The 25,926-nt window shown below is 42.9% G+C and overlaps 3 protein-coding genes across 10 annotated transcripts; 1 reads left to right on the forward strand and 2 right to left on the reverse strand.

Moving 5' to 3' along the window:
• The first annotated feature begins 411 nt into the window (after window positions 1-411).
• LOC127006845 (uncharacterized) lies at window positions 412-3,753 on the forward strand. Its single transcript, XM_050877200.1, has 3 exons — window positions 412-791; window positions 1,880-3,372; window positions 3,675-3,753. Exons 1-3 carry the CDS (start codon window positions 705-707, stop codon window positions 3,751-3,753), a joined length of 1,659 nt encoding a protein of 552 aa, XP_050733157.1. The 5' UTR covers window positions 412-704.
• Window positions 3,754-4,360: 607 nt separating this feature from the next.
• LOC127006722 (mediator of RNA polymerase II transcription subunit 21-like) lies at window positions 4,361-8,990 on the reverse strand. Of its 2 annotated transcripts, none has more exons than XM_050876965.1 (4): window positions 8,776-8,990; window positions 6,574-6,679; window positions 6,021-6,130; window positions 4,361-5,318 (listed from the first exon to the last, which is right to left on the reverse strand). In XM_050876965.1, the coding sequence occupies exons 1-4, from the start codon at window positions 8,929-8,931 to the stop codon at window positions 5,136-5,138; spliced, it is 555 nt and encodes a 184-aa protein (XP_050732922.1). In that variant the 5' UTR covers window positions 8,932-8,990; the 3' UTR covers window positions 4,361-5,135. The 2 variants fall into 2 exon arrangements, with proteins under 2 accessions (XP_050732922.1, XP_050732923.1); XM_050876966.1 differs by lacking the exon at window positions 8,776-8,990 and adding an exon at window positions 8,337-8,503.
• Window positions 8,991-10,395: 1,405 nt separating this feature from the next.
• LOC127006723 (probable E3 ubiquitin-protein ligase HERC4) lies at window positions 10,396-25,215 on the reverse strand. Of its 7 annotated transcripts, none has more exons than XM_050876968.1 (23): window positions 25,150-25,215; window positions 23,831-23,968; window positions 23,374-23,487; window positions 23,144-23,229; window positions 22,467-22,617; window positions 21,796-22,030; window positions 20,920-21,022; window positions 20,489-20,641; window positions 19,718-19,891; window positions 19,146-19,321; window positions 18,519-18,672; window positions 17,936-18,122; window positions 16,900-17,006; window positions 16,524-16,721; window positions 16,259-16,342; window positions 15,691-15,759; window positions 14,919-15,020; window positions 14,006-14,183; window positions 13,478-13,610; window positions 12,732-12,881; window positions 12,256-12,454; window positions 11,935-12,066; window positions 10,396-11,590 (listed from the first exon to the last, which is right to left on the reverse strand). In XM_050876968.1, the coding sequence occupies exons 2-23, from the start codon at window positions 23,943-23,945 to the stop codon at window positions 11,429-11,431; spliced, it is 3,162 nt and encodes a 1,053-aa protein (XP_050732925.1). In that variant the 5' UTR covers window positions 23,946-23,968; window positions 25,150-25,215; the 3' UTR covers window positions 10,396-11,428. The 7 variants fall into 7 exon arrangements, with proteins under 7 accessions (XP_050732925.1, XP_050732927.1, XP_050732930.1 ...); XM_050876970.1 differs by lacking the exon at window positions 25,150-25,215 and adding an exon at window positions 24,996-25,121; XM_050876973.1 differs by lacking the exon at window positions 25,150-25,215 and adding an exon at window positions 24,849-24,987 and having other exon boundaries at window positions 16,524-16,718; window positions 23,374-23,484.
• Between the last annotated feature and the right edge of the window lie 711 nt (window positions 25,216-25,926).

Here is a 25,926-nt window from a genome sequence, read left to right on the forward strand (position 1 = left end):
GACGCTAGTTAATCAATAAAGGTGTGAAGGTTACCGGTTCGAGTCTCAATACACGAATACAAGTCTCGGACAGGTAAGCCAAGTGAGAACAAGGAAGAAATTAAAGGGTTCAGTGAGACAATAAAAAAGCCATAACACACCTGGGCAATGCAAAATGACGCAAATTAATTCAGTACAGGTGTGGAGGTTTGTGTTTCAGTCTTAATACACAAAAAGAACCTTGAAAAAACAGAATAAACACAAGGATAGAGGAAAACGAAACAAAAAAAGAAATGAACCTGAATCGTAGTTACGCGTTTGAGGGAGCGTCATTTCAGGTGGTTCGGTTCGTGGTTCGTCTCGGTTCACCTCCGCAAGACAGGTAGAGTGAGCACAGAGAGGGAGTACTGGTAAGGTGTACAAGTCCTCAGGTGAGCGTGGGAGAGCTGGGGATGACTCTGTGACCTCGCCTCGACACCCTGGGAAGGCTAACTTGTCACCTGCTCCCCCGTCCTTGCAATGGGTGACCTGACCTCGACCTGACACCCTGAGAAGCCTTGACTCCGCCTTGGCACCCTACAGAGCCTCAGTGTCACCCTATCATCTCTCCTTTTTGCCTGTGGGTGACCTGACTTCGCCTTGACGTTGAAGCCTTAGTCACGTGCCTTTACTTCGGGCGACCTGGCCTTCCCCCTCAGACCCCACCCACAGCCTTGGAGTCCACAATGCACCCAAAGAGCCTTAGAGAAATGTGCACTGACCAGATTGTTGAAGCCACCATCAGATTCCAGCTCTTACACTGCCAGCCCCAGGTAAGACAGCAGTATACATACATACACACACAAGGTCGTACCCAGGGGGGGGTCAGGGGGGTCGGCCGACACCCCCCCTACATCTAAAAGGTCCATTTTTTTAGTCAAAACGAAAAACTGGGACATTTCTGTTGCATTTCTGGAGATGTAGGATATTGAGGATTTTTCTTGTCCTTCTTATTCCATTAATTGCCTATATGTAGCTGAGTAGACAGCAGGAACATGCACCCAAAATGTCAATTTAAAAAAAAACTGCCCCCCCTGATTTGACTCGCTTCACTCGCCCCTCGTCAAGTGTCAGTCCACATTTCGTGGAAAAGACGCCCCCCCTTTTTTTACAGCTGGGTACGGCCTTGATACATATATACATACACACATACATAACACTTTCATTTTAAACTCTAATTATTACTGTGCTCTCAACCCTCTCCAAGGAACAGATTAGCAAGACCTCTCTAGCTTGAGGTTATTACATTTTGGTTCTCTGTATTGTAGTAACACATTTGCTTGGTCATTATCTTGAGGTGGAGGACATGAACACTGGTGATCTAACTTTTCCTCACTTGAACACAACTCCTCCAATCCTACCTGGCCTTACCAAACCAAACCTAAACATGACTAATCTAACCCATCTATTCATAACTTCCCCAAGGTTATATCATTCTTCTTCACACTAAACCCTGCCAGGCCCACCACAAAGCATCTACTCCAACCAGTGTTGTTAATGCACTAATCACAAAATAATTCGGATTGCTCAGAAAGCAGCAATAGGACTGTAGAAAATCAAATGGTGGCTATACTCTTTGCAGTTATTAGATGCCCTATCCTATTATATACAAATTCATAAAGAACAATACCTGGCATTTCATCTTGAACACTGGGTTAAGGGAAGCAAGACTCCATATCATACCAAAATATAATATTGATGGTAAGTCAAGAAATACAATTAAGTAGTATATGAACACATGAACAACATTCAGCTGCAACTAAGTATCAGCTGTAATGAGGCACAGCTTGTTTAATATTACTGTTACATCTATTACTTCCATTTATAATAAACAACAATAATAATAATAGTAACAATGTAGGTTGTGTTCAGTGGCGTGCGTCAGCTGTGGATGGATCTGTGGACCTTGAATCGTGTCCATAGAGAGGCTACATCACTCCTCCATGCACAACTGTTCAACACAAAGCAGCAGGGAGTCCCTGCCCTCACACACCTGGGGTATGTGGTTAAAATCTTCAACATCTTTCCTCCCATCTTGACACTTCTGGCAGCCGGCGCCACCGAACTACTCTTGAACCCCAGCGTAATGGTTGTGCCCAGCGTGCCACTCTCAAGTCTCGCCGAGACCGGCATCTTCAATGAATATAATAATCTGGTGAAAATCAACACTGACATTGTTGACTTTGGGAGGCACACTGAATTCTTTGTCCACCTGTTGCCATGCTGCCACAGGCTGACAACCCTCATAATTGAGTACAACGTGACGCCCGAGATCCTGATGGCAGCCAGACATTGCCCCCTGCAAGTACTAGGCATCGACAAAAGCAATGTGGTCCACCCAGAGGTTATTTTTGAGGTACTGGTACAGATCATGCTAGGCATCTCCCACGCTCGTCTCAAGAGGGTCTTCAACGCTTACAAGAGGGGGAAGCCAGTGCCGCTCAACCCCACGTGGCCCAACCTCATGGAATTAAACACGCAAAGCATCGTAGTCTCGCAAGAGTTCCTCTCCCTTGTTCTTGTCGCTCATCCTAACCTTCAGTTCCTGGAAAGTGATGTGGTTCCCATGATGGACATCATTAAGCTCCATGTCAGAATACTTGAGAAATTGCCCGGCCATCCTAAGCTGTCCCTTAAAGGCATGGTCGCCCAGTTTGGAGAAATCCAAGAACTGTACCCTTATTATCCTAAGCTACAGCAGGTGAGCCTGGTCATTCCTGCTGGTATGGAGGGAACTGTTGAGGACCTCCTTAGGCTGGGTTGCCACCTGCCGAACTTCACTCACCTGAGGCTGACATACAATGGTTTCGCAAATCCACGCCGGGTCCCCAAGACCAACCAGTTTCAAGAGTTCATGCACCAGATCACCGCCTTAGAGCTTGCCACCACCTCAGAAGGCCACCTGGAGGCATGCTGGGTCGTGGCACTTCTGAGACAGTTCCCTGGCCTCAAGAACCTGCACCTGAACGACAACCACATTTCAAACACAGAGTCAGGCATTCCTTGGGTGAACAACTTCAATACTGTAATTCACCTCCAGACCTTGTGCAAAGATATAAACTTGACTATGAACTTTCTGAGGATGTTTCCAAGTCTAAAGCAACTCACACTGACTTTCTTCCCTGATATTGCTATATTCCCTTGGGAGTGCCTGGAACACCTGGAGAAGCTGAGAATATTGCAAGTGTTGGCATACAAAATGAATAATATCCTTGACCTGTGCAACGTGCCACGACAGACCCCTGATGACGAGCCCTGGATCCTGGGCGTGCCCGTGAGACACATGCCAAAGTGGGTGGCAAGGAAGCTGCAGTGCGCTGGTTGGACCTGGCGGTCTCTGTCGGACATGCAATTGTATCAGTACTCAACACATATCAGAAGGAGTTATGTAGTTTAATGTGTGGGTGTCATAAGCTTTAAGCAGAGGCAAGCATCAGGAGGCTTTGAGACAGCATTAATAGGCTTTAGAGAACACCGAGGCTTTGGATGAGAGGCACACCAGATTAAAAGGTATTCAGGAGAGGCACAGAGCATCACAAGTCTTTACATGAGGCAAAGATTATTATGAGGTGTTAAAATAAGCGATATAAACCATTTGGACAGCTAGAGCAGCATGAGGTATATGCACAAGCCACACAACACCACACGGTTTTAAGTGAGGCACAGAGCAACACAAAAACTGATCATGAGTTTAGACAAGAGGCACAGATCATCAGCTTTCAGAAGAAGCATTAGTTGTCAAGAGGTTTTAGCAAGAGGTGTTAAGTGTCACAAGGTTTTAGGGGTTTTAGTCATGAGTGTGGCGAGATTATAGGCAAGATGAGCACGTTATGAAATGTTATGCATTGCAGTGCAAGGTCATAGCAATAAAAAATACTTTAATACACTGCAGAGCAAATGGAAATTGAGAATTATAACATAGAACCCCCTGTGTATATTTAGTGATTTTAAGATGATTCATTTTTATGTAGCCTTATTTTATGATATCTATGCTAAAGTTAGTTGCAGTGCTATATTTCCTTGATTTCTTCTATAAAGTTTACAGAGAATTGTTTTGGTTTGGGATGCAATTGAAACCACAATACCTTGTAATCCAGAGCAATGTTGACCAGTGTATCCCATGCCAGTGTATCCCTTATATTTTATCATGTGCAGCATTTTCTGTCATGCAGAAGGACTGCCTTGCCTGTGCCAGGTTTTCTTCATGCTTTGGCAACAAATATGTATGACAGTAAAAAGTATGTGATGGAAATGTATGGCAGTGCTGTTTCATATGAAAAAGCTGTGACAAGAATGTATAGTAGGGACTTTGTTCATTTGCGTTGAGAATAACACTAACTCAGTCTAACGACATTTTATTGAGAAAATTAATAATTTTCAACCTATATTTGGAATTAAGAAATCACCACATATCACAAAATAAATAGTTTTACACTGCACTATGTTGAATGTCAGTAGCCTTAAACATGCAGCTGTAAATATTTTATGGATAAACACACAACTGGTACTCGGTCCTCAAAACACATGATAAGCATTTAAAAACAATGTAATAACACTTGTGACATTACTTGGTATCATAACTTCCCGAGAGGTTGACTGTAAATCCTACAATCAACTCAGCTTTACAGCATTTTCAGGGTACTACAGACAAAAAAAAAAAAAAACTCCTGCCAAGCCCAGCCCTGGAGGAAACTGAAAGGAACAGGTGTCTTAACAGGTATCTTAACAGGTGGATGACAGACAGAGGAGATACAGATAGATACCTGCTGACCTGATTACCCAACAATAGGAGAGTAGCTTTACTATTCCCTCAGGGTGTTGCCCTGTTTACTTGTCTCATCTTTCCCTTGGCTCCTCACCCTAACCTTAACAGGAAGCTCTTTTGGCACTCATCCTATGTGGATTCAACAGCACCATACAATCAGGTAACCATTCATAACACATGGTGCTAGAGGTACCCAAGGCAAAACTATAGGCTGAACAGCATGTAACAAGATCTGCCACAACAACTTGCAAGGCCGGTCCTTTCTGTTATATCCCTGACCTAGCTTGCATTTGATATGTTGCCAACTACCACACATGGAAGGTGCTGTCATGCACTATACGGCCTGCTCGTGTTAGATCTTAATGGCATCCCCCTGAGAGGCCTCGGTGATCCTGTTGATGGCCAGCTGGGTATTGGCGATCTCGGTCAATGCTCTGTTGATCTCCTCCAGCAGTTTGTCCCCTCGGTCAATGCCACGCTGCAACATTTGGGCTGCCTCCTCCCCTTCCTGCTCCAGGACACGCATGCTTGCTGTCTGTAACGTTTAATGGGGACATATTTCTCATGTCCTTTTGCTTTTCAACACTTTCTATAGTTGAGATAATTTGGGGGCCCTAAAGTCCACCAAATTATAAACTGAACTCAAAAGAAGGGAGAAAGCTGTAACCTCAATAACGCAAGACCAGTTCCTCTGGCTACGTGGAGGTAACTACCGCTTTGTGATGTCCAAGCAGTTCTCTCTACTTCTCAAGAAAATGTGGTAAAGGTGCAGCCACAAATCATGAGCTACATTGTTAGGAATCCCATCAAGCACAGCCATTTGTTTGTGCAGTTGCTTATATGAAACTCAATCTAATTCAAAACTACTGTCTACTATCCCAATACACACCTTGCTAAGGTGACAAACCAACACTGCCACTACTGGTATATTTTACTGGTGTGATAATAGGCTACCAAACTCCTACACCCCCAGCAACGGGTACATAACTAGATTGGACCTCAGCACTAACACCTGTGCTGCTGCAATCTGTCACTGACACACTCAAAAACTAGTGTTACTTCTGACGTAATAACTTTTTTTATGGAGAGAAATGGCAATGTAAAAATTACCTCAATTTTCTCTATGATTACACAAACACCTGGCACTCAAACTACTACAATTCTGTTTTCCTTAGTTTACTGAATCTGATTCTATCACTAGCTTGAACTACTCTCAAAAGAAGGGCAGCATTCCCACCTGTAGCTCAGCAGATGAGTCCTCGGAGGGCAGGGACTCAATGAGGGCATCGATGTCCTTGGCATTCCGGGCAATGATGGTGGCAAACACCCGCTTGTGGTCAACCATGTCTGCAACAGCAATACTTAGAGTGCCAACCCTCATGCACACACAAACACACACACACACACATCAGGGATCTCCCGAGAAAAACTTTTGGGGTTGAATGGGGTTAATGTGTAACATCATCATCATTTCTTTAATGTCCATTTTCACTCTTCATGAGCGGTAGGATGGTTTATGGCTCGTAAACTGAACCATTTTCAGTTTTTGGTGCAAGATTTTCCGAGTGCATGCCCCACTTATTTTAAGTGGTGGCCCTAGCTTTTGCCTGGGTTAATGTGTGACAAATAAAAAAATTAAGGAGGATATAAAGAAGGAATAAATCACAAAACTAGATACTATGTTGTTTCCCTGTGCAATCCAGCAAAATCAAGATAAAAAGAATTATAAATAACTAGACCTTATAAATTACTGTATAATATATCAAAATCATCTTGAACTACACACTTACCATCTGGGTTCTCATTTTGTGATGGAGTTTTGCCGCTCTTGTCAAAGCTGCAGGGCGCGGCAGAGTTGAATAGACACCCAATGCTGTTGAACAGGTTCTCAGCTTGCTGAAAGACAACAAATCATAAAACTGCAGCAATTGGTATTACTCATTTTACACCAACCCCACTGGAGTAGTTGACACTATTTTTTCTGATAAATCTCAACATGTTATTCAACATTTCTTACTACTATTTCTTCACAAAGTACACTCGACCCTTGATTTAACGGACCCCGATTTAACAGATTTCGGATTTAACGGACCACAAAATTTCAATGGACAAATACCAGCAACATACATTCTGTCCGTTGCTGGGTAGATTTGTCCGGTGTGACACCGGCTTTAGAAACGTCAAAACCCTAAACAGAAGTCCATCGGGCCATGTCGTGAGGCCGCGCCGCACAAATTACTCGAACTTAATACATAAATATTTTAGTTTCTTCCTTTTCCAAAAACTGTTAGTTACTGCACCGCACTCAAGAGGCCAAAATACAACACAACTTCGGTATTAAATTTGTGCCAGATGACTACCATAAATTCAATATTAGCCACCCAACCCATCCATCCATACCTCTGATAAGACACCTTAAGTAACGAGCGACAACACATCTTAAGATACGAGCTGTAATATATATATCGTCATATGTATATGAATGTATGACTGTACGTGTGGTGATACCCGGTCGGTGTTGCACAACAGGATGTTTAACAACATGTCGTGCTTTTGGCCGTGGGAAGCTGTGATGAACTGACACTAGGATCAGCAAATGATGGCTTCCCACGGCCAAAAGCACGACGTGTTGTTAAACATCCTGTTGTGCGACACCGACCAGGTGTCGCCACACATAGTCATACATTCATATACATATGACGATATATATATTACATCAGTCCCTGGCCGAATAATCTGCCTCCCTTTCTTACTGCTGATGAAAGTCATCATTTGCTGATCCTAGTGTCAGTTCATCACAGCTTCCCATGGCCAAAAGCACGGCGTGTTGTTAAACATCCTGTTGTGCGACACCGACCGGGTGTCGCCACACGTACAGTCATACATTCATATACATATGACGATATATATATATTACAGAGCGACAAGATGCTCAACGCGCAACAATACACCTTAGTCAACAAACAACGAGTCACCTTAATTAACGAGCGACAAAACACCTTAGTCAACGCGCGACAATACACCTTAGTCAACGAGCAACGAGTCACCTTAATTAACGAGCGACAATACACCTTAGTCAACGAGCAACGAGTCACCTTAATTAACGAGCGACAATACACCTTAGTCAACGAGCAACGAGTCACCTTAATTAACGAGCGACAAAACACCTTAGTCAACAAGCAACGAGACACCTTAATTAACGCGCGACAATACACCTTAGTCAACGAGCAACACCTTAATTAACGAGCGACAATACACCTTAGTCAACGAGCAACGAGACACCTTAATTAACGAGCGACAATACACCTTAGTCAACGAGCAACACCTTAATTAACGAGCGACAATACACCTTAGTCAACGAGCAACGAGACACCTTAATTAACGAGCGACAATACACGGCACAGGTGAGTCCACCCAAAGTGCCCCAAGGTGACGCCCCTCCCAGGCCCCGCGACGCCCCGGGCCAGACCCCGCTGTACCCTGGAGGCCCCCGCCGTGCCCGGGGCGGCGCGGGGAACGGCGGGGGCCAGGCGGGGAGCGGCGGGGAACGTACCTGGTTGACAGCGTCCTGCAGCTGGGAGAGGCGGTCCGCCATGGTCCTGGTCTGGGGCTGGGCATGGCGGTGTCGTTTTATCACCGCCAAAAATATTTTTTCGCCGCTTAAATAGTAACTTAATTTATGGTAATCTAAGCTCTCTTAATATGGTACTCTAAAGCATTTAACGTAGCAACATGTACAGCCTTCTCTGTAGTCTCTCAAACTGCATCATATAACTCAGTCATTAAACATGCAGAGAAAGAGAGAGGGGTACTCGATCATATGTGATAGCACCCATGAGACCTGTGCATTCCAGTAATTTGATTGTTTGTGTTTTAAAGCCACGGAAGATGAATAATTATTATAGATTACTTCCTTGAAATAACAATACTACTAGCTAGGGCAATCATTTGCATTGTTCTGGGCCGCTCTATCTATAGGACAGTTTTCTCACCTCTCCTGCATTGTGTGCCGCAAAAACTCTTGCATCATGTGCTGTCCTCCCCGCCTCTGAGGTGCAGCCAGACGGGCAGTGACCGCATGGGCGCGGCGAGAAGGTAGTGCTCGTAGGTGTTTGTGGGTTGCGATCACATAAGAGTTTCGACTGCATACTAATGTGCCCAATGCGTCGAAACGCCGCAGCGTCTGGCGCCGCCTGGAGACATGCCCGTCGGGTGGGTGGGGCGACGCCCCCCACCCAAGGCGTGTGCCCTCGATCACTGATTGTCTGAAGGTTCGAAGGGGTCACAGTCCCCCTTCCCCGTTAAGAGATTACATATATATTCACCTGTCTTTTGGGGATCTAAAGCGAAGCTGAACTATATTCACAAATAAAGTGTAGACATACTTTTGAACCCCAATTAACTGAACCAAAATCTAACTCTAGGAAAGAAAACACCAAAAATAAGATGCAGCAATAAAAGAAACAAATACCATGGAGCCTCTTCAAATCCAAGTATAATTAACCTACTGAAGTAATGTGATAAGTGACACGTCAATCCTTGCGGAGTCATATTTGAAGTTCTGCATGGTGACTGCTCCTGATCGAGACACCGCACAAGTAGTGTATTTATAACTGCCCCTGCCTCCGTTGTTCTCTCCATAACTTGCCTTCTCTTCAAGGGTAGGTGTGACGCAACTTTGCCACAAAAGCATTTACAAAAGAAAATCAATTTCCCAAAGGCCTCTCACGCGGCGCGAGGGATGCCAGCGTCTGCCCTCATGTGTGGACCCGCTCGAAGTAAAGAGCGAATGGCGATTGACATGGTACGTAAATTAATGGTCCTAATTGCTGTTGATATTAATTAGTCCCCGTTTTTTTAGTCTCTCCAGCGTGGCAATTTCTTTTTTTATTTATGGGAAGGGGTCAGACCCTGCTATAAAAAAATAGTAGCATGGGCAGGCTTTTTCTTTTAAGTGGCGGCATTCCTGATTGACTTGTGTTCCCATCACCCCCCACCAGAGCTACATTTAATCATCATCTGGACATGCCTCTGTTGCCCAGGAAGTATGAGAGAGAGAGAGAGAGAGAGAGAGAGAGAGAGAGAGAGAGAGAGAGAGAGAGAGAGAGAGAGAGAGAGAGAGAGAGAGAGAGAGAGAGAGAGAGAGAGAGAATAATAAAACAATCATCCTTTCATTACTATTAGTCATTATCATCAGTGTCATCTTCTATAGGCACTTACAATCTTCTCTAATCAGCAAAAAATAGGGAAGGGAAGGACGATGATGGCTGGACACAAGTCATGTTCTCGACTCCCTTTGTCTTCTTACCTTTTTTTCTCTCCCTCCCTTTTTATTTATTTTCTCTTCTCACTTTTTTCCTTGGTGTTTGTGGGTTTTTTTTGAGAGAGAGAGAGAGAGAGAGAGAGAGAGAGAGAGAGAGAGAGAGAGAGAGAGAGAGAGAGAGAGAGAGAGAGAGAGAGAGAGAGAGAGAGAGAGAGAGAGAGAGAGAGAGAGAGAGAGAGAGAGAGAGAGAGAGAGAGAGAGAGAGAGAGAGAGAGAGAGAGAGAGAGAGAGAGAGAGAGAGAGAGAGAGAGAGAGAGAGAGAGAGAGAGAGGATAATAAAACAATCATCCTTTCATTACTATTAGTCATTATCATCAGTGTCATCTTCTATAGGCACTTACAATCTTCTCTAATCAGCAAAAAATAGGAAAATACATACAAAGTTCAAAAAGAAGAACAGCATAGATGACTGAGAACAACCACAAGCTAAGATAGGAGTGACTGTGTTTTCTTGATTGTATACTAAGTAGGTTGTATTATGTATTATGTAGTAGTAGTAGTAGTAGTAGTAGTAGTAGTAGTAGTAGTAGTAATGGAAGATGAAAAAAAGTAGAAAAAAAAAAAGCAAGAATAAGAAGAAACAGGGGAAGAAAAAAAGAAAAGAAAGAAGAAAGAGGAGGAGGAGGAGGAAAAAAGGTGAAAAAAATTGACTTTCCATTCATCAACCATGTGACTGATTATCCATTTAACACTTAAAAAAAAAAAAAAAATCAATCCAAAGCAGGGCCATTTAAATAATGAATAATAATAACAACAATAATAATAATGATAATACAGATAATTCTCTGACATAAATTCTGCTGAAAAAATAAAGTGCCTTCCTAGCTATAAATTTTTCATACTAAAAAATAAAACAAGGGTAAATAAAGTGAAATAATACACACAGAAATTAAACACACAAAAGAAAATAAAGAAAAAGAAAATGAGTAGGAAAAGACAAAGTTAACACACAGATACTACACATGGACATAAAAATAATAGTAATAGTAACAATAATAATAAATAATAATGAATCAGCAAGACTAGGTATACTGGAGTTTGATGAATTATTAAAGTAGTGCCCCTTACATAAAACTTGACTCCATTAACTGCCATTATTAAGCATTGAGACTCACAGCCACATATCAACCCTCCCTCTCCTCCTTCTTCCTCTCCTTTCCTCTCTCTCCCTTTTATCACACCCCTCTCCTCTTTCTTCCTCTCCTTTCTTATCTCTCCCTTTTATCACACCACTCTCCTCTTTCTTCCTCTCCTTTTCTATCTCTCCCTTTCACCACACCCCTCTCCTCTCTCTTCCTCTCGTTCCCTCTCCCTCTCCTTCATCACACAAGCCCAAACCCTTCACTCTGCTGGATGGCTTGTAGGAGCTTGTATTTTAGCTTCTCCTTAGTGTTATACGTGGGCAGGTCCAGCTGAGCAATACAGGTGTGGGCTACGGGCAGGTACGAGTCGTCAGCTGTGCTCTGTATGATCATCTTGACGGCCTGTGTGTGGAGGAGGAGGGGAAATGAGGAAGGGGAAAGTGATGGTTAGTTTTCTTCAGGTTTCTGGTTTTCTTTCATGCTTTTTCATTCCTTATTTACTTTTGTGTATTATTATCATTCACTTTAAGTTACAATAAACCATTCATCCATCCATTTATTTTGATACTTACTTTTTCATGCTCTTTCATTCCGATTTTCTTTTGCTATTCTTTACATTCAATCTAAGCAAAAATCAACCATTCACCATCCATTTATTTTGATACTTTACCTTAAAAGTTCATTAAAACATAATAAAGATTCTCTCCCTCTCTCATATCCCCCCCCCCCCCCCCCATCCCTCTCACCTTCATGCCCAGGATTGGCACACGATCAGTACCCGTCAAGAACTTCAAAAACTGCTTCTTCTGGTCAAGTGAAAGTTCGTGAAAGACTTCCCAAAACGTCTTGACGATTTGGTGGTCTGGGTAGTACTCACCCTGTGTGAGAGAAAGAGAGAAAAAAAGTAAGAAAGAAATACAGAAAAAGAGAGAAAAGGAAAGCAAGAAAGGGAAGGAATTAATTTTAACACAGCAAGTATCTGATATCAAATTAAGGAAATATTAAATTATACAAACATTATTTTTAGACATACACACCTGCCTCCTCCTCCTCCTCCTCCTCATTACCTTGTACTCAGTGTTCTTCTCCAGTTCAGCCCAGGAGTAGTTTTCGTTCCCAGTCACAAGGTCCATCAACTCCATGGGCTGGAAGAGCTTGAGCACGATGCCGCCACACACGCGATAGAAGCCGTCATGGAAGGCCTTGTACTGGCTCTCTATGCCGCTCGAAAGCTTGTACTCTACCAGCAGGTCGACATATTCTTGCCTGCAGGAGGATAGACATATGAGAAAATAGATAGAATGGACGAAATAAAGATAAGACAGAAAGATAGATAGATTAGGAAAGATTGATAGATGGGAGGATAAAACAGATTGAGTGACTGGATATATGTGGTTTAAAATACATTAAATAGGTGTGTATTTTTATATTTCTGTCTTTCTATAATGAAGTAAAATGTTGCATAAGTTCTTTACATTATTTTAAGCCCTTGGTTGGTTCACTTGTTCTACCCCACCCATACCACTTGTTCCGCCCCACTCACTTGTTTTGCGCCGTGACAGGAATGTTCTCCCCGTCAGCCTTAAGGGGGATGCTCTTGGCCTCCCCAAAGTAGTCCTGCGTGATGGTGAAGTTGAGGCAGTACACATCCTCCACGTCATTCCCCTCGTACTCCAGCAAGTCCCTTAGTGATCTGAGGAGGGAGGGGTAGAGTGAGTGATGAAGTGTGGGAAGGAAGGAGGGAGGGAGGGAGGAAAAGAAAAAGTGATTGAGAGGGGTATGGGAAGGAAGGAGAGTGAGCAATGGAAGGACTGAGGGAGGGAGGAAAGGAGAGAGAGAAGAAGTAAGGGAGGGTGTGGGAAGAAAGGAGTGAGGGACTAAGGAGAGAAAGAGGGAAACCATGAGGGAGGGGGAGCCATATTCGAAGGGAGAGTTTATGGAAATGAATCCCAAAAATATTACTTGGTCTGGGATGTATTTAAGCATAATAATGTGTGATCCTAAATTCCTTGTTCCTGTCTGAAGTACACTAAGCCAAAGAAATAGTCAGTGAAGCCCCCAAAAATCAAATTCAAGATGGTCATTTCTTTCAATACTCCATCACTCAAGGTCATTATCTCCTTTTTCTTCTTTTCATTTAACATCCTTATTTTCCCTTATATGGTAGAACAGGCTATGAGATAAAGGGAGGAACAGGAGGAAGGGAGACTGGGATAACAAATGGAGTGATGAACAGACAACAGGAAAGAAAGGAAGGTCATGGCAGGTCAGAGTACACTAACCACCCACCTGGTCAGAGAAGGGTCAAGGTCGCTGAGGTCATCCAGCCCCACCGCCCCCCCGAGCAGTTTCTTGTACAGAGCAATAGGGAATGGCAGGTTGATGATGGTGAAGTTGTAGATGGCAAGACCACAGACAATCCCTAGACAAATAAATAGATAAAGATAGATACTTGAATAGATGAATAGAAAGATATATGGGTAGGCTTACTTGTCACATTATAATTCAACTGTACAGGTTAAAAACAAGAAGAAAAAAAATATTAAAGTATACAATGCAGAGATGAGAAAAAAAGGTACATGAATAATGGAATGTTTCTGGCTTACACACACACACACACACACACACACACACACAAACTGGATAAATACACAAACAACTATAAAAAAAAAACTTTACACACACACACACAAGTAGATAAATAAAGTACATACACACACACACAACTAAACTGATAAACACCCACACCCTTTCTCCATCTCCCTCTCTACACACCACCACTACCACCACCATCACTACACAAACACGATTACACACCAATCAATGCGTACGTTGCGTCTGCCTCAAATGCGCTCTCCTTGAACCAGATGGCCTTGGTCTCTGAGTACTCTGTGAACATGCCATAGTCAGGGTTGAGGATCTCTCGCAGCAGCAGCATGAAGAACTCCTTCCTCACACCTCCTGCATCCTCAGCCTCCTCTCCTATGAAGTGGACCTGTGGAGTTATGGATGGAAGGAGGGTAAAGAGGTGGAAGGATGCATGAATGGATTAATGAGTGGATGGGATGGAGAAGTAGTGGCAAAAAAGGAGAAATGGATAGATAATGGGAAAGAGGGATGGAGGAATGAATAAAAAGATGGAAGGAAGTATCAGTGAATGGAGGGGTGGAGGGATGGTGGAATAATGAGAGGGAAGGAGAAATGGATGAATAAAGGGAAAGAAGGATGGTGGAAGTAAAAGATGATTAGATGGATGAGATAGAGAAATAGGAGGAATGGAGAGGGGGATGATAAATGGAGTGATGAAAAGAATAAAGGAGAGAGCGAGGAAGGATGAAATGAAACCAGGAAAAAATAAATGAACTAAGAAAGAAAGGGAGAGAGGGTGGGAAAAGAAACAAAGAAAGGAAGAAAGGAAGAAAGGAAAGAAGATAAAATGAAAAGAAGAAATTAAGAAAGGAAGACAAAGAGTGAAAACATGTCAAAAAAAGAAAGATATAAAGATAGCAAAAAAGGGAGAGAGGAAGAAACAAGAAAACTAGGAAAGGAAGCAGGGAAAAGAGTGAAAGAGGAAAGAGAAGCATTTTTTCCTGATATATATTACTTCTCATAGCAAAGGAGGTACTAGTTCAAGGGCTAAAAAAAAAAAAATAAATAAATAAATAAATAAATAAATAAAAATAAAGAATGGGATATGAACTACCAAACACAAGCAGAGTATTTGACCCACCTTGAGCGGCCTCTTGTAGTCGGTGATCTCATGATGCAGGAGTTGGTTGATGGTGTCCTCCACTATGTGTGTGCGCCGGATGTGGACGTTGAGAAACTGAACCTGGATGTACATGATGAGACGATGTTGGTGTGTGCACATGAGAGGGTCATTGAGGGAGGGGGAGGGGAGGGTGGTCATGTCTCAGGGGGATAAAAAGTAAATGTAACTGGATAAACATGTAAATAGATAAATTCACTTATTCTCACTCATTCACTCTCACACTTTCTCTCTCTCCTAAGGTAAATATAACTGGATAAACAGGTGAATAGATAAATATACTCTCTCTCTCTCTCTCTCTCTCTCTCTCTCTCTCTCTCTCTCTCTCTCTCTCTCTCTCTCTCTCTCTCTCTCTCTCTCTCTCTCTCTCTCTCTCTCTCTCTCTCTCTCTCTCTCTCTCTCTCTCTCTCTCTCTCTCCCAAGATAAATATAATGATAAACAGGTAAATATATAAATAAAGTCACTCACTCACTCACTCACTCACACTCTCTCTCCCTAACACCCACATCCACACTCACACCTACACACACATGAAAAGTAATAAGGTTTGTCTTAAATGTGAATAAGTTAAACAATTATATGAAAAAGTGTGAAATGTGGTAAAATTCATGACATTACAAGCCTGACAAGCAAAACTACAAATAAAATATATACACACACTCTCACTCACACACACACTCTCTCTCACACACACACACACACACACACACACACACACAGCAGTATACACACCTGGGCAGGGTCAAACAGCCACAGCATTGGGTTACTGTTCAGCACAGCCTCCCGGATGGCTCCCTGCATCTGTGGCACAAGAGAACACAGCATGACATACCAAGGAAAAGATCTCACAGGCCCTACCTTTCTAGATACACAGGTAAAATATAATACTTGCCAATAATTGCATAGCAAACTCACACCTTTCTCTTTACCACTATCTTTCCTCTTTCTTTCTAACTTTTACTTATATTACACTTTTTCTCATTACATTTTTCTATCCCTTTTTTTCTCTATACAACTACTTCTATTTTTCCTCCTTTTCCTCCTTCTTACACACCTTTCTCTTAACCACTCTTTCTCCTCCTTCCACACTTTTACCTAACCATACCTTTTTTTCCTTGCATTTTTCTACCTGTCTTCTTTTTACAAATATTCCTGCTTATCCTCCTCTTCCTTCTCCATTTAAACATATATATATGCATTTTCTTCTTTTTTCTTTTACATTTTCTGCCCATTTTCTCTTACATTTTCCCACCACTACTTCTCCTCCTCCTTCTTCTGCACCTCCCCTCATTATGCTCACCTGACGCGTGGCATCACACCTGAGCAGAAGAGTCTTGGCCTGAGCATCAAAGAGGAAGGGGTACTCACAGAAGGAGATGGGGCTCTGAAAACAATTAGACATGAATATGCAACATTTATTAATAGCCTATTAGGTGCAGTTACATATGTTGATGTACGTATTGTTAGAGGCCAGCCTTTATATAAATATGATAAATAGATAGATGAATGTGAGGATAAATAAATAGTCAATCAACAGCCTAGTTCATTGCAGCACATCCACTCACCCCAGTTCTAAGGGCAGGGCGCAGCTTGTTGTTCATCCAGTTGAGGTAGTCGTTGCGGATGTCGATCTTCTCAGCGATCTCCGGGATGTAGAACTCTTCGTACGAAAGGCGGGCCGTCTTGGAGCCGCCCTTGAAGTTCTCCCCATGCACCAGGGCCAGGATACGCAGGGAGGAGAGCAGCGCACGACGGTCAGTCTGCTTGTGGGACAGAGTGGGTTGTAATTTGTAAAGTCCGATCTTACAATGCAAAATGGGTTGTTAGTTGTTAAAATAATAAATAGATGAAGTTGACTGTTTCTTATACTGCTAATATTATATCTTTTTTATCAGTAATTTGTAATGGTAAAGAAATAAAGGATCTCTCTCTCTCTCTCACCTCAGAGTTGGACTGTTGAGCTGTGTTCAGGATCTGCACAATCACATTCTTGCAGATGGACACCAGACGTAGGATGAAGTCGCGAGGAAGAGCAGACATCCATGATTCTGTGCAGAGAGAAAGAGAAAGAACCATCATACTTTCAATATTAATTTCAGAGGCATCTTCAGTTTTTCACCCTGTTCCATCTCGGTAACAGACTTCTTTTGGCTACATTTCCTCCTTCCTCAAACTTTCACTCTTTCAAAAAGGGGAAGTATAAAGACACCATTGCACCTAAGTTTAATCCTTCTTCTTTTTGCATCTTCTTCCATTAGTTTGTAAGGATCACAATATAGTGGATAGTGTTTCATTCTGGTCACTGCCAAACTCAATAACAACCTTCCTCTCTTAAGCATTTCCTTTCTTCCTCAACTTTAACTTTTTCAAGACAGAGAACCACAACACAACTACACCTAGATTTGATACTTTTCTTTGCACCTCCTATTTACACTATAAGAAGCACCTGGTACCATTTTTTTTCATTATTTATTATCATGTTTTTTATATCAACTTCAGCAGTTATCTTCAGTCTTTCATCCTTATCCTTGACAAATTCTAACATTTTTCCTTCTGTGTTTCCTCCTTCCTACAACTTAAGCTTTTTCAGGACAGGGGAGTATCAATTTGGCATTGTTTGGGATATCTCCTTTCGTTAACCCAGTAGCAGCGACAGGCCAAATTTGTGGCTTTACCGTGTAGCAGCGACAGGCCAATTTGTGCCATCATATAAACCCCAAAAAATAGATGATACATAATCTGATCACAAATGCTTTGATATATATTATGAAATGGTTTGTGTGAGGCATGATTTTTACTCATTTTTCTCGCTTGGGGGACCATTAAGAAACATGATCCCTTCTGCTACCGGGTTAACACTACCTATAAGAAACACCTAATGGAACTTTTTTCATTATTCATGTAGTCCTTAGTCTGCCTCCTTTACCATAAAATAAAAAAATAACAATCACAAACATAACATCCCGCCCAGACTTACTAAACACTTCCGCCATCTCCTTGTTAAGCTTGAGCACAGCCTCGGCGTAAGGCATCTGCAGGTTGGTGATGTGTTTGGGGTCCATGAAGTCCTTGTAGAGAGGCAGCAGCACAAAGCAGCGAAGGGAATCGGAGCTGACGGGGTTGGTGGGCAGCTGAGACACTACACTTTGGATCCCTGCTTGTACCTGCAACATCATCATAATTATCAGTATTAGAACTATTATTGTTATTACTATTATTTTTGATAAGTTGTAATCAAATATAAGTATGCCTAGCCTTATTTGATTGATAAATTAACAAACACATGCCTTTTTCCGACTTCCTCCTCCTCCTCTTCCTCCTCATTCCACAATTTTACCTAGACATCCTTTTTCCCTTTAGATTTTTCTACCTCTTTCTTCTTTCTCTTTACAAATACTACTGCTACCAAATTAAGAACTTAACTTCACCAAATTCATAATCTAGCCCCATAATAACAGCAGCAATTAATGAACACAAATGGAAGCCTTGGTTATATATTCGACTAATCACATTATTGCCATTACCATTCAAATCACAACCACTAGAACCCTACAACTCACCACTTCCTTTATGGACTCCCTGGTGATGCGACCGAGCCGGGCCACACACTCCTCAGCCAGCCTGTAGTCGAGGCCGTGTGTGTGTTTGTTTGCGCCGTCACGCGTAAAGGAGCTGTTCCACGCCGCCATGCTGGCAAACACAACCTCAGCATACCTGGGAGAGTGGGAGGTGAGTGAATGTGTGTGTGTATGTGTGTGTGAGAGGATGAGAGAGGAAGGGTGGGAGTGTCAAAGGTTGGGAGAGTGTGAGAAGAGAAGCATTATGAACAACAGAACATGAGAAGGTTTTGAAGTCTGACTCAGTCCAGAAAAAAATACAATTAGGAGGAAAATACAAAAATACAGTTATATAAAGAACAATCAAATAAGAATACAAAGAAAAATACAAAGAATACAGTGTAGAAAAAACAAATAAATAGTTAGGAAAGAACAACGTAATAAGGACACAAAGGAATACAATGAATAGAGGAAACTACAAAGAAAATACAAAAAATACAACAAAGAAAACAAATAAGAATACAAAGGAAAATACAATGAACAAATAGGATAACACACAAAAAAAATACAATCACGAAGGAACAGCTAAATAAGAACACACACATCGCACACATCAACACAAACACTTACGAAAACAAGTCGTCGTCAATCATGTCATCCTCCGAGATGGCGACCAGTTGGGCAATCTTCTCCTCCTCTAGCCGCAGGGGAGTGTAAGGAGCCGAGTTGTGAAGCTGGCAGTAGTCCTCGGCCGCCCCTGGTTCCTTGCTCACCGCCGCCATGCTCACGTCACCCCCGGCAAAGATCTGGGGTGAGAGGCAAGAGGGGAGGTGTGGGTGTGGGGTGTTATATTAGATGAACTTAGATTGAATTAGATAAGCAAGAACTGGTTTACAAATGTTGTTGGATGAATGGAACAGATTAAGCAGTCAAGTGGTTAGTGCACAGATGATAAGGTTTCTAGTGGAGGTTGAATAGGTTAATGGATGGGGAAGATGGATAATAACAGGCTATCAGCAGCTGTTTCCTCTTCTCCTCCTCTGCCTCCTATTTCTCCTACTTAGAAAATCCACTATAAATTTCATTACTACTTCTATAATTCATGTTTATTTTCCTTCTCTTGATCCTCCACCTTCTAAACTTCCTTATTCCTTACTTCCACTCCTTCCACCACCCTCCTCTTCATTTTTCCTCCTCCTCACCTTCCGTACATACACCCTGGGGGTCTCCTCCTCCAGCTCCTCTGAGTAGTTCAGGAGGCTAACACCCCCTGGGGAGCGCCAGGGGCCCACCACCACCTGGGGAAGGTTGCGATTGTGGGGCGTCTTGATCCCCAGCTGCCCTGAGAGTCCCTGCCCGAAGGCGTAGAGCTGACCCTGTGGGAGGAAATGTGTGAACTGGGGGAAGGGGTGATCAGAGAAAAGCTTGGATAAATAGAAACATCTCTTACCCACATCCCTCTTTCCCTCCGTCTGCCTTAATATAAACACATCCTACACTTCACCACTCTCTCCCTCCCTCCACAGTCTCCCTCCCAACCCTCATCCTTCTCTCCCTTCCTCCACCCTGAATATATAAATACAGCTCCTAGCCTCATCCCTCTCTCTCTCCCTTTACAATCTCGCTCTCAACCTCATCCTTCTCTCCCTCCCTCCACTTTGAATATATAAGCCCATCCCCTAACCTCATTCCTCTCTCCCTCCCTCCTCCTTAAATATAAACACTCTCCCAGCCTCATCCCTCTCTCCCTCCCTCCACAATCTCCCTCCAACCTCATCTATCTCTCCCTCCCTCCACAATCTCCCTCCACCCTCATCTATCTCTCCCTCCCTCCACAATCTCCCTCCACCCTCATCTCTCTCTCCCTCCCTCCTTGCAGACTCCTTACATTCTTATGTTCTTATGTAACTTCATCTCCCTCTCCCTCCCTCCACAGTCTCTCTCCTATCTCATTCCTCTCTCCTCTTCTGTACCTGTGATGGGATATACACAAGAGTATGACCTCTCCCGCAGGCGACCTGACCCACTCGGGAGCCACAGAGGTCAAGGACAGTCCTGGGTATGCTGCAGTCGTCATTGCTGCCATGTCCAAGCTGACCGTAACGCCCGTAGCCAAAGGTCCACAACTGAAGGTGGAAAAGAGAGGATAAATGAAAATGGGATGAAGAAGAAAGGAATAAAGAAGGGAGGATTGAAATGATGGTGACAGTCAACAAACAAGACACTTATAAAAAGAAAAAATAGATAAATAAGTCAACCCTTGAATGAGGTTAAGCATAAGTTTGACCAATTGAGACTCAGATACAAGACCCTACAAATGTAACTCAATTCCTGCATATCATAACACACACAGCACAACACAAAAATACACAATACACCACCAACACACCATCCCAGCGCATACCTTGCCCAGAGAGTCGAGAGCAGCCGTGTGCCCCTCCCCCAAGGACACGTAAGGAATCGGTTCTGAGTAAGAGGCAAGATTGGGGACCAGCGTGGGTGTGTGGCTGTGAGCACAAAAGAGTCATTATTTTCATATTGGTTATTTGTATTTTATATATTGCAATAGACTCTATATATATCACAATAGGTACTGAGGAAATACGTGTAAATGGAATTCACACTAAATGGAGGTGTTATTTCAATGGGATTCATTGATTTGGCATTGGAGGGGCTTTTACTGATTTCATTTTATTTTATTTATCTTTTTATTTTTTTATTGGTTCACTTCAAGGGTGAAACTAAAGATACATATCATACCGCTATAATGCTGTTCATGCAAGAAGAGGACAGTAAAAGTAGCTGAAAGAGAACATCAGTTTCGGTTGGGTGTCTAGATACTCGACTCTGGAAAGCATTCATGTCGTAGCAAGGTGACACAGTCAAAGCAGGGATTTTTCTGAGTTTACTAGTAATTCTGAATTATTCTTACATAAAAGATTAAGACACCTCAGGGGAGCTGGAGTAGAACAAAGCCATATAAATATAAACCTATGACTCTGGAGTACAGTCTTGTGCAACAGAGTGGTGAGGGCGAAGTGGTGGCGGTGATCGTAATCATAGCATTGAACAGCACAGAGCACAATGAGGCACGCCACACACATGAATGACTTACAAGTGTCACAAGAGAGTCACACACCCTGACTCTTCATACACTTGGCTTGGCACTCTAACCTGCTATACCACCACACCCCACTAAGGCATCTATACTCTAACTGGGCACATCTTTCACTTCTCCTACAACTTCTGTTACAACAAAAACACATCTGCCAGAACCCACCTCAACTCTGGATCCTTTTTTGGAGTGTACCCCAGTTGGCCATGTTTGTTTGAGCCCCAGGTGAGCAGGAATCCAGACAGGGTGAGGGCAGCCGAGTGGTGTCCCGCGGCAGCCAAGTACACCAGTGGAGAGCCGGAGAGGGAGGTGATCAGCGACGGCTCCTTCTGCGGCCCTTGCTGATGCCCCAGACCCAGCTGCCCCAGGTGGTTACGCCCCCATCCGTACACCTCACCATCTGGAAATTTTGTTGGCATGCTTTCTCTTTTTCTTTTTCATTGTCTGGATGTTTTTATCTTTTTTACATAATCTAGAAATCTTCTTAGCTCATCTTATTTTCTTTTTTTACACCAATTTATTGTGTTGATGGTAAAAATATAAACCTCATAATCCAAAAAATTTTGTCGACATTTTTTTCTATTTATAATCTGGAATTTTTGTTAGCTTGTGTTATTTCATTTATTTTTCTACCTACTTATTGAGGTGATGGAAGAAACAAAAACCTAGTCATCTAAAAATTCTATTAGCTGGTGTTATTCATCCCAACCTCCCCCATCTTTTTCATTTCCTTTTTATTAAGTGAAAGAACACAGACTCAGAGCTAGTAATTTCTGCTAGTGTTATTTCTTATCCTTCATTTCAGTAACAGCATCAACTAAAGTGACAATACCCACCTGCAGTAAGGGCGAGGGTATGGTTGGAGCCACTAGCGACCTGGACTGTCTGCTTCCTCGCCATGCTTTTGACGAGCTGCGGTGTGGAGATGTTGGCCTCTGTGGAGTTGATGCCGAGCTGCCCGTAGAAGTTGTCGCCCCACGCAAAGATCTGAAGAAGTAGTTGTAGTAGTAGTAGTAGTAGTAGTAGCAGTAGCAGTAGCAGTAACAGTAGTAGTAGTAGTAGAAGTAGTAAGGCCGCGGTCACATAGTCACGATCATGAATCCCCGGGGGTCCTGGCTCCTCCCACTATCGGGCCACTCAGCGACAGTTTTGGAAATTTCAAAACAATCGGGGCCCTCCCCAACATCTGTCACCCGTTGTGAATAAGCTATGACCGTCGGATGTCCATCTCAACAACATCGTAACAACGTCGTTTCGACATCGGCAATGGTCAGCACTCAAGGGGATCTACTTACAATGGCTGTAACATACGTCTGACACCGCGGCATTCCAAAACTGTCAGTGCGTGGTCCGACGTCAGGAGGGCGCCGGGAGTCATGATTGTGACTGTGTGACCGCAGCCTAATAGTAGTAGTAGTAGTAGTAGTAGTAGTAAAAATATTGACTAGTACGTAGAATAGTAGAAGTGATAAAAAAAATTCAGTTCCTTCTCCTCCTGGTCCACCTTACTCACCAGCCCCCAGGAGGTCAGTGCTAACGAATGCTGGTCACCTGCAGACACCTGGGTGATGGTATGATTCTGGAGTTCATCCACTCGCTCTGAAGGAGGAATAAAAATAATAATAATAAAAAAATACAAGAATACTATGATGGGGAGATTCATTGATTAATTGAGGTATACAAGCATAGTGCCACAACCTGCTGGAGGTGAGAGCTTACACCCCTGGTCTAACTAAGGCTCACCTGGTCTGCGGGTGATCTTGGAGTGTCCTAGCTGCCCCGCCTCATTGTTGCCACAGCTGTACACCACGCCGTCCTCAGTCAGGAGCAGCGAGTGGGTCAGTCCCGAGGCAACTGCTTTAAGAAGATGCACACTCAAGTCTTAGCTTAACAGCCTTAATGCAGGACATATCATTATAAATAGACACAAATAGATAGAAGAAATTAGGGTATGTATGTTAGGAGAGAGAATAGTTACTACTTCAAGATGACACACATTTAGTCCTAGCTTGGCAGCCTTGACAATGAGAGGCATACATCAGTCTGTACACTACAGGCATTATAGTACCAAACAGAAAAGAATTAGGGTGTACACAGGTAATAGGGGATGAAACATACATATTGAGGTCACTGATTCAAGATGACACACGTTGAGTCTATCTAGGTCCACCATGCTCCACTCCCTCCACACCAAACCAACCTTGCTTTACATTCCATGACTCAGAAAAGTCCATGAAGGAGGGGAGGAGGAGCTGCTCCACCTCGGGCGCTCCCACACCCAGCTCCCCGCTGAGGGTGGAGCCCCAGCAGAACATGCTGCTAGATGCCCGTGTTCAACCTGCAAAAAGAAAAAGAAAAAAAAATTCTCTCATAAATCACCTTTATTTGTTTTCTCACCCCCTCCCTCTTCCAAACAAAAGTGCAAGAAACAAGTATATAATGCAAATTCTGAGTAAACAATTCAAAATTCGCCCAAAATAATATGTTCCATCCTCACAAGACAGTAATGAGAAAAACTATGCACTTAAAGGCCTCACAAGAGGAAGAAGGACTCTCCCACCACCAGAGTTGAGCCGCTACCTCCACTGCCAATCAGCAGTGACAACACAACAGTGCAATAAGAAGCATATCACAAATAATTACCATAAACAATCTAACATAACAAAGCTAACCAAAATAAATCTAACATAACCTAACCTGACCTAACTTAAGTAAATCTAACCTAACTTGGCCTAACCTATAACTTAAATAAATTGAAACTAACCTAACCTGACCTGTGCCCTATTGCCAAAATGCAATAAGCAAAAACAGATCACTTGATATGTCCCCAACAGACCAGAGTTTAAGTAATTAATATCTCAAAAATGAGTCACAGATGTCCTTTGCAGCAAGATGGGCGTACCTCTGTAATTATACTGTGAATTGACCCACATCTACCAAATAGAGTACATTAACTCCACATTATTATATAACACTACCCAAATAAGTAACTTAACTAAACCTCTCCATGTCAAAAAACGAATAATATGCTTGACCTGACCTTATGAAACAGCGCAAGTGGAGGCAGAGAATGGGCGTACCTCTGTAATTATACCGTGAATTAACCCACATCCACCAAATAAAGTAAATTAACTCCACCTTTAAATATAACATAACCCAAATAAGTAACCTAACTAAACCTCTCCCTGTCAAAAAACGAAAAATATGCTTGACCTAACCTTATGAAACAGCGCAGGTGGAGGCAAAGAATGGATAGAACAGTGACTTCCTCTCTGCCCCGGGGTGACGAAAGCACTGGCACCCACACCCTTCCTCCCCTCCTGTCCCTGGCACCCACGTCCTAAGAGGTAACCTACTTCACCCACCTTCCCGAATCTTCTCCACCTCTTACTCATCTCCCAGGCTACAGCGTCTCCATTAGCCATTATCTCCCGCTCCTCCACCTCGCTTCCACCCTCGCAGTGCCTCGGACCACCTGACACCCCCCCCCCTGCCTGACACCCGTAATTAGGCACTCACCTGGTTTTGGCCCTTCCTGCAAGCACTGTAATGTTTATCTTCTGACGTCATGGCGCGGGAAAGTGGAAACAGTTATCTCATATTTCGTGTGTTTTAGTGTCTCTGCTTAATTCCTTCACTTTATTTACATGGATCTACTTCATTTAATTGTCTGGTATCCCCTGACTGTTATTCTATATCCATATTGGTTAAAGATAGTCACTTTCCTGCACCGTGTTTTAACTCCCTCTGCAACACCCAGTTCGAAAAAGGGCGGGAAGTGGACACGGTCATTTCATATTTTCGTGTGTTTTAAGATAGTCTGGCTATTTATCTTCAGTTTTTACCCACATTCATACATCATTTAGTCATCTGGCACTCTTAGTTGGTATTATTTTATTTACATTAGCTGAAAATAGCCACTCCTCTGACTTCATGACTATGTTTTGATCCTCCCTGCAAGCACACGTTGGAACGCGGGCGGGAAATAATTCAGCTATCTCTTATTTCCATGTTTCCAGGTAATGTAATCAATAATTTCCACGCTTATACCTCTTCTGGTAACTCTTGCTGAACCTTTCTTTTTGTCTAATATTGCCCAGGCACAGTGCGTTGACCATTGGCACTATTCTCCTATTTTGTATGTTTCGAGGTAATGTAGTCAATTATCTCTACTTTATTCCCACGTTTACACTTCCTCTAACCACATGGCACCTTTTACTGGCTTTTTTTTTTAATATTGCCCACCCCATTATTCTCTTAGTTTTGTGTGTTTCGAGGTAATATTGCTAATTATCC

This window comes from Eriocheir sinensis, chromosome 33 (genome assembly GCF_024679095.1).
Source record: "Eriocheir sinensis breed Jianghai 21 chromosome 33, ASM2467909v1, whole genome shotgun sequence".
Classification (NCBI taxonomy): Eukaryota; Metazoa; Arthropoda; class Malacostraca; order Decapoda; family Varunidae; genus Eriocheir; species Eriocheir sinensis.